This window comes from Dipodomys spectabilis, unplaced genomic scaffold (genome assembly GCF_019054845.1).
Source record: "Dipodomys spectabilis isolate Male_0828 unplaced genomic scaffold, ASM1905484v1 ptg000140l, whole genome shotgun sequence".
Classification (NCBI taxonomy): domain Eukaryota; kingdom Metazoa; phylum Chordata; class Mammalia; order Rodentia; family Heteromyidae; genus Dipodomys; species Dipodomys spectabilis.
The window spans coordinates 30314337-30326467 of NW_024870817.1; the positions used below are offsets into that span (position 1 = coordinate 30314337).

Here is a 12131-nt window from a genome sequence, read left to right on the forward strand (position 1 = left end):
TTTAAGTTCTTCTCTGTACTTCCACAATTATTAACTTTCTTAAATACAACCAATATGCATTATTTAAATATTTCAAGATAGCTATAGCTTGCATCTTATGATACAGGAGCCCAAACTCTTCATAGCTTTCAGATAGTTTTTCTCTTGAAGAGAAAAAAATTAGAAACTAAGGAAATACTAATAAGACTCCTAAACTCAAAGAGCCAGAATTTGAGTAGAATCTCAATAAAGCACTTTCCCTACCAAGAGTGCTCAAAAGAAATGAAAGAAAACATACAACTTGCAGCCAATAGTAACACAATAGTTTGCTCTTAGATAATTTGGGATTTTAGTTAATAAAAAGTCATCTGGTATCTCTCTAACATTCTAGTTGACCATATTTCCTAAAACTGTCAAAGAATTGATCTTACTGTAATTCTTCACCAAGGGAAATCATTTCATGGAGGGATATTGACATTATTTCAATTCTTTTCATAATTATCTACCGTGAGGAAACAGGAGAATCTAGCAGGTAATAAATCAATAAAACAGTTTAAAAAGTTGATAGCAGTATAAGGTAGCAAAATATTCAAACTATAGCAGAAATATACCTAATTGTCCAGGAAAGTAGTATCTGTGAGGTCGATCCCATCTGGACTCAGCCTGCTGGAAACAATTCCCCACTGTCTACCTGTTCATTTTCAGTCAAATTATATTACCTCCTTCTACATTATACCCTATGCAGTTAATATTAGAACCATCTCTCAGGGCTGTTGTGAGGATTAAGTAACCAATTTCAATTCTATTTTCCATTCTATTCGGACATACGAAGTTGATTCTAGTCCCTAATAATATTTTCCACTATGAAAACCAAGACAAAATTGACCATTGTAACCATTTTTAAACACAGTTCAGCAGTGTTAAGCACATCAATATCGCTGTGCTGAATACTATCCCACTGTGTGTTTATGACATATTTTATTCACCTCTTGATGAGCAGACCCTTGGCTGGCTCCCACACTTGGCTCTTGTGAGTAACACTGCTAGGGATGCAGATGTACAAATATTTTTTCAAGGCCCTGTTTTTCATTCTTAGGAGTATGTATACAGAATGAAAATTTGGGATTATATAGTCATTCTATTTTCAATTTTCTGAAGAGCCTCCATGTTTTTTCAATAGCAATGATACAACTATACTCTCACTAACAATAGTGCCAGGACCTTCACCAATAGTGAAGTTCACCAATAGTGAACTCAGGACCTTGTGTTCACTAGGCAGGAACTCTTTCACTTGAACCATATGCCCAGCCTTTTTAAATTTTGTTATTTTCCAAGTAGGCTCTTGCTTTATGCCTAAGCCTACCTGGACTATGATCCTCCTATTTAAGCTTCCCTCATAGCAAAGATAACAGATGTGTGCCACTACATCCAGTTCTTTAGGGATTGAGAAAGATCTCAAGAGTTGTTTTTTCCCAGGCTGGTCTTGAACTGCAATCCTCCCAAACTCAAGATTCCCAAGTAGATAGAATTAGTTGTGTGCCATCACTATGCTCATTTCTTTTTTTTTTTGGGGGGGGGGGGCGTTGATTGTAGGTACATTAATGCATGTGAGGTGGTCTCATTCTCTAAATTTTCTTTTTTTGTCTGTTGTGAGACTTGAACTCTGGGCTTGGGCACTGTCCCTGCGCTCTTCAGCTCAAGGCAAGTGCTCTACCACTTGAGCCACAGCAGCACTTCTGGTTTTCTAGTGGTTTATTGGAGATAAGAGTCTCATGGACTTTCCTGCCCGTGCTGGCTTTGAACCATGATCCTCAGATCTCAGCCTCCTGAGTAGCTAGGATTACAGGTGTGAGCCACTGACGCCTGGTTCATTCTCTAAATTTTATTTTATTTTATTTTATTATTTATTTTTGGTCAGTTGTGAGGCCTGAACTCTGGGCCTGGGAGCTGTCCCTCAGCTCTTTAGATCAAGGCTAGCACCCTACCACTTGAGCCACAGAGCCACTTCCTGCTTTTTCTGCTTCTGGTACTGAGGAATCAAACCCAGGGCCTCATGCATGCAAGGCAAGCACTCTACCTCTGAGCCACCTTCCCAGCCCTCTCTAAATTTTATATATACTTATATACTCCTTATAGTTAATTAGCTATTGATTGATAATCACAAATTTTTTGTCATCATATATTATCATGTCCCTGAAGATGAGAGAATACATGCAAATATGTGTTGGTTCCTCAATGAACTGTAAGATCCTTCTTTATAGTCCTATCTTTTTTGTATTAAAACAATATGTGTTCACACAAAACAAACCCACAGAAAAACCAACTATACATGCAGTCATGCTATTTTATTTTTTGTTCAGTGCTCTGCTAACCTAGAGTAGCAGTACTACAAAGTGGACAGCGGTTGTAACTGAGCTGAGGCAGATCAAGATTCCAGCTCTACCACTTCATTAGCTGTGTGACAATTTAGTTAAGCATTTGAAGACTGTTTCTCCCCTTAACCACCAAAGAACCAGAAGTGGTGCTGTGGTTCAAGTGGTAGGGCACTAGCCTTGAGAAAAAGAAGCTCAGGGACAGTGCCCAGGCCATGAGTTCAAGCCCTAGGGCCAGAAAAAAACAAGCATATATATATATATTACTTGGTCAAATTTAAGTTAGAAGTAAAAAAAATCAAAGGGATCACACTCAAATACTTTTATCTATTGTAAGATTTAGGGAGTCTGAGGTATGTATTACTTTGTACTATAAATGAATACAAATATTAGAAATAGGAACAAATATGAGCTTGCTATTTTCTGTCAAAATTTTGAGGATACAGTCTAGATCTATATGGTTTAAAATTTTTCTAAATACTTTAATCTCTGGTAAAGATAAAAGCAGTTTGATCTCTGACCATCTTGACAGTTGCTTTGGTCCAGCAATTATACAAATCAAACCTCAAGAAACTGTTGCACATGTGCAGTGAGAGATACAAAGAGATTCATAGCGACAGTATTTGTAACAAAAGAAAACCTTAAAGTCCATCCACAGGGGAAGATAGTAAGTTGTGCTGAAATCACATATTGAAACATCATACAGGATAGAAACTGAATATGGTTAAATTTTAACTACATATAGTAACAGGGATGAATCTCTTACATAATAAGAAATAATGTAATAAAATACAAACAGCATATTCCACTTTAAGCTCACAACATACAAAACTAAATTCTTTAGGGATATAATTTGTAGTAATTTATAAAAAGCTAAAAAAGAGACAAATACTAAAATACGTCAGAGCGGGAGGTATTAGCTCAGTGGTAGAGCACTCTCAAGGCACTGAATTCAACAACCAACACAAAAGTATGTACTCATGCTTCTGTGTGTACGCGAGCACACACACATACACATAGTGACACTGCTACATATACTGGTGTTGGCTTATTCATTAGACTTAAATATTCCACGTAATTTTATATAAATTTTTACAATAAATAATGCTCTTTCAAAGTTACTGAACACTTAAACAATTTTAAACTCAAGAATTTACTTGTTCAATTAAGCTGTTCCTTGCTTCAAGTGTCTTCTTCAGCAATTCAGGATCACTCATTTCCAGGAGGGGTTTTCTCTCAAAGTCTTTTCCATCGTCTGAATTAGGATTCCAAAGAAGTTTTTCTTTACTTACTACATCCACAATTCCTTTGAAAGTTTTGGCTTCACCAATCGGTAACTATGAGCAGAGTGAGATTAGCATGATAAAAACCATCACTCACTTAGAACTGCACTGATTACAAAACTCTACTCATACCATTTCCTCCCGAATGTCTATTGCCATTATAATCTATAGCAATTTTTATTCATAGCCCAACTTTATTCCAAAAAGGTTTTGAGATTACTTCAAAAATGTATATGTCACAAAAAATAAATTAGTGAGGAACCTAAGGAACTTATGTTAATTAATGAATTTACCTGTAAAAGCAAAGGCTTTGCCTTTAACTTCTCTCTGATACTTTCAACTGCATAGAGGAAACTGTAAAAAGCAAAATAATCAGTTTAAAATATTTGAAGCAGGATTAAAAGTATTCCCTAATGAAGGAAGGGGTAACATTGAACAAGAAACCATGTACCCATAACCTTTGTTAATAGTAACAACTTAATAGTAACAATAAAATGTTCTCTAAAATAACTTATTATTTTCAATGCTTACCATTTAACAGCTTTATATGGGACAATATCTTGAATAAACTTGTTAACAGTAATTAAAAATCTACTATAATCCTACATAAAAGAGTTTAGAGATTAAGTTTACAGATGAAGGCTAAATGAGTTGATCAAGATCACATGGGGAAAAAAAGATTCAAAAGCAAGTTTACATGTTACTCAAGGATTCTTCTACAGTTGTATTTGCTATTACACAAGGTTACCAGATTTCTTCCAAGAGCCAGACTATTCTCTACATACATCTCTACATACGATACTATGTGGCTCATTTCTATGGTTACCTATGCAATAATCATCTTTGGCACACAGGTAATTTATAGCTACATAGGGAGATCATTTTGGTCCCAATGTCCTGAGAACCAGCCTATTATTCAGCTATCTCCTTCCCCATCACCACAGGCACATCACCCTACCAAGGAAACTCCAAACAGAAGGATCAGAATTGAGGCCAGCACATTTTAGAGGCTGCTGTGCTGGAATTAATCAAGGCAAGAATCCATTCAATAAATAAACAAGCAGCTTTGGAATTACTGTGGAGAGTTACATAAACACAAAGAACACAGCTATGCAGTCCCAGAGGAATAACAGTTTGTTCTGTGATTTTAGTGCTCTCTCTCTCTCTCTCTCACTTTCTCTGTCCCTCTCCCTCCCTCCCTCTCCCTGTCCCTCCCTCTCCATAGACCAGAATCTTTCCCTATCACATTTTCCCTGGAATCCTTAGTGTTCTTGATTTTCTCCCTTTCACTGAGCTGTTCCCAGCAGCTGGAGAAAATCAGGGGATAAGTGCAGGAAACTACTCTCTAGCTCTAGGAATTATTAGAGATAAGTAAACATTAGCAATACCAGGTACTATCCCTCTAGAGTTCCAAAGATAACCAATAGAATCAATAAGATAGATAAAACTTTATCAGGATCTGAGAAACATGATCTAGCCCTCTAAACTCAATTGTAATCCACGAAAAGATCATATTATATGCTAACTTTGATAAACCAAAGACATCCTATGTACCTTGCTCCAGTTTTGTCCATCTTGTTTAAAAAACAGATTCGAGGTATTTTGTGTTTGTCAGCTTGCCTCCATACAGTAAGAGTTTGGGCCTAAAGCAAAGAAGAAGGGGGGAAAACCCTCAGTGTTAGGTTTTATTTCATTGTCGAGGATGGTCAGGTGGGGCATTCAATAATTGTATTAATACCCTAACTTCATTTTGAAAATTTTCAAATCTGTAGAGAAGCTGTAAGACAGTAAATGATTCCCGAATATTAACATTTGACCACATTTACTTTACTGTCTCTACCAACATGCATGGACTGTGTATGTGGTGGCAGTGTGAATGTGCTGCCCAAATCCCCATTTTCAGGGAATCTGACTGATGTACCAACTGCTGCCCCTCTGGATCTACCACCATACCTGTCCAGGTCCATCTTCTTAGCTGTTCTAGCTAAGGACTGAGCAGCTAAGGACTGAGCATACCACGGGTACGAGTATAGACCTATTCCTCTAGGACATGATTTCTCTGGCATGATTCCAATTTGGCTCAAGTACTTCCTACTAGCTTGGCCAAATCTTTCATGGAGCTTTGGTACAGAGACTCAATCTACCTAATGTTTCCTTGCATTTCCTTCATAGGCATCTGACCTGCACTGTGATCTGAATGTTCTCTACCACTTCTGTCTCCTCTCCCTTGCTCTTCGCTCAGTGGCAGATATTGTCATACTTTAACACATGAACAAGGACTTTTTCCTGAATAAATAAATGTAATTACCATACTCAGAAAACTTTATGTTTGACACAATATTTTTATCTGATATCCTTAGTCCATGTTCAAATCTCTCTAATTTTTCCCAGTGATATTTTCTGTAACCTTCTTTTATGATCTGGGACCCAGCTGAAGAGCATAAGTCACATTTAGTTTTCTGGCCTCTTTAGGATTTCTCCAGCTTCTTACCAACGACCACCATCCCCAGTCATTTATAGTACTTCAAGACATTTTTCAATTTCCAGAAAGTTATAGTTAAGTTTTGTTATTGTTGTTGTTTCTAGAAGGTTTTTCACTTAGATTTCTCTCTCTTTTTTTTTTTGGGGGGGGGGGGGGGTCCGGTCGTGGAGCCTGAACTCTGGGCCTGGGCGCTGACCCTCAGCTCTTCAGCTCAAGGCTAGCACTCTACCACTTGAGCCACAGCGCCACTTCCGGCTTTTTTCTTATGTGGTGCTGAGGAATCGAACGCAGGGCCTCGAGCATGCAAGGTAGTGCTCTACCACTGAGCCACCTTCCCAGCCCATTAGATTTCTCTTATTGTCCCATGGTTACATATAGACCAAACATCTTTGGGAGGAATAGAACACAGGTAATACTGTGTCCTTCTTGGTTCATTATACTATATCAATTTGTCCTAATTTGGGGACTACTTAAGATAATATCATGGCAGATCACTGGTGGCTTGTGCCTGTAATTCTGGCTACTTAGGAGGCTGAGCCCTGGAAGACTGGAATTAAAAGCTAGCTCAGGAAGAAAAGTCTGAGACTGAATGACTCAAGTGGTAGAATGCCTACTGTGAGCAAGAAAGTAGAGTGAGGGCACAGAAGTCTTAAAGAAGGCTTGAGTTCAAGCCCTGGTACTGGCATACACACAGAGACACAGAAACACATAGATAATTAGTAATTTTAAGGTTAAAAGAAAATGGGTACCACATTCAACATAGAGCCTATGTTGGTTGTAGGAAAAGAGGATTTAACTATCCCTTAAAAAGAGAGCACTAGTAATATAATCCACTATCAAAATTTAACAATCTTCACACACAGATACACATACTTACACACTTCTTTTTGGCAGTGCTAGTATCAAATCCTGGGTCTCATGCACATAAGGAAAGTGACTCCTAGCCCAAGAACTTTTACAGGAGTTGTTAGGAGATAATTTTTCACAGGTCTCTCATGTTCCTACATGTTGTTTTAAAAGACACTAATTTCCTCTATTCTGGCCCATCTTTTCAAGGATCTAGGTCTATCAAACAGCTTTAAAAACAGATAGTGTGTCTTTGGGAACAAAATGCAGGTTTGCTTACCTTCCTAATAAATAATGTCTGCCTTCAGAAGAAAAGGCAGAAATTGATTATTGCACACTATAAAATATTCCTATTAAGTACAAAATTCCTCTTTTTATTGGCTTTTCCCCTGCTCACCATGTCCAAGACTAGAACTCAAGCTTGGTATCTGATGCTTTCGCTCCTTGGCTGATGGTCTCCTATTTGAGTCCCTCACCCCCACCCCCAAGAGTGCTCTTAATCCCCTTCAGAGCCCCTTTCATGCCACCCTGTAGAGATCCAGAAACCAGAACAAGAAAATACTAAAACTCATTTGTGACTAAAAAGTTCTTTGTCTCTTACTCAGGAACTCTGTGTGTCCTGCCAGAAGCCATGAAACTAGGGCAGATGAATGGGTTGGCTTCAAGTAACAAAACCTCAGGCTCTTTGCAGTTCTTGGCACTAACTTTCATTATTTTCTACAGAGAAGCTAACATTTCTATCAAATATCCAAGATCATATTCAATATTAAATTTCAGCCTCCCACCAAAAGTGAAGACAAAGGGTGAACCAATTCAGCAGGGATACTCAATAGACACTATGTTGGAAATGAACTACACAACTTGGGAAGAAGTAATGTCAGGAAGGGAAAAACTGGGAGAGAATGAGGGAGGGGTGACACTGTTCAAAAAGAAATGTACTCACTACCTGACCTATGTAACTGTAATCCCTCTGTAAATCACCTTTACAATAGAATTTTTAAAAGAAAAAAATTAAAAATAAATTTCAGCTTCCCAAAACCATAATGAAGGGCTACAGGTATCTAATTTTAACACATTCTACATATATGTAGAGACATGTGTGTCTATATATGTATACATATACATACACATACATGTTTATAAACACACACGCACATAGATTCACAAATCATGGTGTCTTTTTTGGGGGGGGAGGGAGGGTATGGTTATGGGCTTGAACCCTGGGCCTGGGCGCTGTCCCTCAGCTCTTCAGCTCAAGGCTAGTGCTCTACCACTTGAGCCACAGCGCCACTTCTGGCTTTTTGTTTTTTCTGCTTATGTGGTGCTGAGGAATTGAACCCAGGGCTTCATGCATGCAAGGCAAGCACTCTACCACTGAGCCACCTTCCCAGCCCTGCTGTCTTTTTAAAAAAATTTAGCAACATTTTTACCTCTACACCAGCAGAGGCATCAAATACAGCCACCGCACCATCCAATACTCGTAAGCAGCGCTCAACCTCCAGGGTAAAATCCACATGACCTAAGAAAAGGACAAGGAATACTAACAACCGTCTTAAAAACAAAAACAATCACAAGACTCAGCAGTTTCACTTCTGGTTATATACCCAAAAAGACATTTGTATACTCATGTCCACAGCAACATTATTTACCAAAAAATAAAAGCAACCCAAATATCCCTCAGTGGAGGAATAAACAAAACCTGGTACAGACAGGTAGGCCCTCTACATCCACAGGGTTGCAACTGCAGATTCAATCATGGATGGAAAACATTGGAGAAAAAACTGTGTTTAAACTAAATACTTGCAGACTTTTTTGTTATTCTCTAAACCATACATATAACAACTTTTTGTAGCATTTAAATTAGTTATTACAATCATGTGAGAGGATATACATAGGTTATATGCAAGTATTTTTCATCTTGTATAAGGGCTTGAACATCTACAGATTTTGGTATCCACAGAAGATCCTGGAACATTATCCCTCACACATAGTGAGAGATAGCAATACATAAAAGGGAATACTATGTTCTCTTCAAAGGAAAGAAATCTTACAAGCTGCTACAACATGTTATGTGTTAAGTGAATAAGACTATCATAGGACAAATGTGATATGATTCTATTTGTATTAAGTATTTAAAGTAATCAAGTTCATGGATGTATAAATTGGAATGATGGTGTCGGATGAGGGACAAAATAGAACAGTTGTTTAATAAAGTACAAAGTTTATGTTCTGCAAGATGAAAAAGTTACTGCGCATCTGCTTCAAAGTGATGTGGATATACTTAACATTACTGAATATATATTTAAAAATAGCTGCTGTGGACAGAGGGGAGCAAGATGGTGGCACCAAAAGGGAGCTACTGGGTCCGGGCCCAACTGGGATTCCAGCCACTGCCGCTGCTATTGACCATGGCCCTAGCGTTTGACTCGATCTTGGGTGATACGGCATCCTGTCATGGGGCCTGTCATTTAACCTACTCCTTGCACACCTACCCCAAGGAAGAGGAGTTGTCTGCATGTCAGAGAGGTTGCAGGCTGTTTTCAATTTGTCAGTTTGTGGATGATGGAATTGATTTAAATCGGACCAAATTGGAATGTGAATCTGCATGTACAGAACATATTTCCAACCTGATGAGCAATATGCTTGCCATCTCGGATGCCAAGATCAGCTACTATTTGCCGAATTGAGACAAGAACAACTAATGTCTCTGATGCCAGAAATACACCTCCTCTTCCCTCTAACTCTGGTGAGCTCATTCTGGAGTTACATGATGGACTCTGCACAGAGCTCCATAACCTCTTCATGGACCTTTCATCGTCAAGCTGATGATGGGAAGATAGTGATATTCTAGTCGAAGCCAGAAATTCAGTTTGCACCACAGTTGGCACAGGAGGCTACAAATTTGGGATAATCTTCTCTGAGCAAAATGTCCTATCTGCCCTTGAGAAGTTCACAGTCACACAGAAACTATCTTGAAGATGGATAAAGTGATGGCTTTTTGAGATGCCTCTCTCTCAACTCTGGGTGGATTTTAACCATGACTCTTGTCCTCTCAGTAATGGTTTTGCTCTGGATTTGTTGTGCAGCTGTTGCTACAGCTGTGGAACAGTATGTTCCCCCTGAGAAGCTGAGTATCTATGGTGACTTGGAATTTGTGAATGAACAAAAGCTAAGCAAATATCTAGCTTCTTAAATATCCAGCTTCTTCTCTTGTGGTTGTTAGATCTAAAGTTGAAGATCATGAAGAAGCAGGACCTCTGCCTACTAAAGTAAATCTTGCCCATTCAGAAATTTAAGAAGTCTTCTTAAAAAGAAAAGTGTCGGGCTGGGAAGGTGGCTCAGTGGTAGAGCACTTGCCTTGCATGCATGAGGCCCTGGGTTCAATTCATGAGCACCACATAAGCAGAAAAAACAAAAAGCCGGAAGTGGTGCTATGGCTCAAGTGGTAGTGCGCTAGCCTTGAGCTGAAGAGCTGAGGGACAGCGCCCAGGCCCAGAGTTCAGGCCACACGATCAGACCCCCCCCCCCCCCCGCAAAAAAAAAGGGGCTGGGAAGGTGGCTTAGTGGTAGAGCACTTGCCTTGCATGCATGAGGCCCTGGGTTCGATTCCTCAGCAAAAAGAAAAAAGCCGGAAGTGGTACTGTGGCACAAGTGGTAGAGCACTAGCCTTGAGCTGAAGAGCTGAGGGACAGCGCCTAGGCCCAGAGTTCAGGCCCCACGACCGGACCCCAGAAAAAAAAAAAAAGAAAGAAAAAAAAAGAAAACTGAAATTTCCATTCCTCATAGAGCTTTTAAAATGGTTTCATGGGGCTGGGAAGGTGGCTCAGTGGTAGAGCATTTGCCTTGCATGCATGAGGCCCTGGGTTCGATTCCTCAGCACCACATAAGCAAGAAGAAAAAAGCCAGAAGTGGCACTGAGGCTCAAGTGGTAGAGTGCTAGCCTTGAGCTGAAGAGCTGAGGGACAGAGCCCAGGCCCAGAGTTCAGGCCCCACAACTGGACCCAAAAAAAAAAAAAAAAAAAAAGGTTTCATTAGATTTAGGCCATAAGTCAATATGAAGTGCAAATTAATTCACCCAAATGTGTGAGGATCGTATTTACTATAACTGTACCTATAGGGTTTTTCCCCCTAGTAACTTAAGACATGGACATTTGGGGTTGTATTTTTATTTTACTAATGTCTAGCCACTTTGTAAGTTGTGTTTGTTTTGTTGGGTTTTTTCTCTGTTAGCCAAATTCTATGAGCTGATTGTAGTTCTTCCCCACCTCCTATCATGATACTGTCAATCATCTTAGTTAATAAGCTGAATACTTAGGATATGACGCTTTTGCTTAGCAGTGGCCCACAAAGCTGTAATTTGAAATTTAGCAGAAAATGGCATTTAATGACACTACATTGTATTGAATTGAAATAATTAAAATTTTATTTGGATAATTATGTGCTGAAAAAAAATAGCTGTTGTGTGCTAGTAACTCATACCTGTAATCCTGGCTACTCAAGAGGCTGAGATCTGAGGATTGCAGTTCAAAGCCTACCTGGGCAGAAAATTCCAGGAGATTTATCTCTACCTAGCTACCAAAAAAAAAAAAAAAAAGAAAGCTGGAGGTAGAAGTGTAAAGCACTAGCCTTGAACAAAAAAATAAATAAAACTTAAAAAAAAAAAAGAAAGAAAGCTTAGGAACAGTGCTTAGGTCCTGAGTTCACACACACACAAAAAAGTTATGCCAGGGATGCTGGTGCACTCCTGTGATCCTAGCACTCACAGGAGGAGTACATGCAGGACGACTGCAAGTTTGAGGCTAGCCTGGGCAACTAAGCAAGACTATATCTCACTACTTCCTCCAAAAAAAGTTTAGGATGACTAATTGTATAATGTTTTAATAGCATAATAGTAAAACTAATAATATATCTCCCCCCAACTCCCACACAAACAAAAAACTAAAGTCATATATCTCATATCTGTATGGGTGAAACAGAAGCATACCTGGTGTATCAATTAGATTGACTCTATACCCCTTCCAATCAAAAGTAACGGCTGCTGATTGAATGGTAATGCCTCTTTCTCGCTCCTGAGCCATGAAATCTGTTACTGTATCTCCATCATCAACATCTAATCAGGAAAAAGAGGACACAGTTTAACAGCCAGAGTACTGCATTGATACTTGGAAT

The 12131-nt window shown here is 39.0% G+C and overlaps 1 protein-coding gene and 1 pseudogene across 3 annotated transcripts in view; one reads left to right on the forward strand and one right to left on the reverse strand.

The window, feature by feature from the left end:
• The window catches only part of Gfm2 (GTP dependent ribosome recycling factor mitochondrial 2), a 40787-nt gene that overhangs the window by 17578 nt on the left and 11078 nt on the right, over positions 1 to 12131 (reverse strand). For all 3 annotated transcript variants that reach the window (XM_042690703.1, XM_042690704.1, XM_042690705.1), the window contains 5 exons: positions 11947 to 12072; positions 8393 to 8481; positions 5189 to 5277; positions 3928 to 3988; positions 3509 to 3688 (listed from right to left, as the gene is read on the reverse strand). In XM_042690703.1, coding sequence (XP_042546637.1) covers positions 3509 to 3688; positions 3928 to 3988; positions 5189 to 5277; positions 8393 to 8481; positions 11947 to 12072 — 545 coding nt within the window. The remainder of the gene's footprint in view (positions 1 to 3508; positions 3689 to 3927; positions 3989 to 5188; positions 5278 to 8392; positions 8482 to 11946; positions 12073 to 12131) is intronic.
• Positions 9299 to 10279, forward strand: LOC122117098 (annotated as a pseudogene).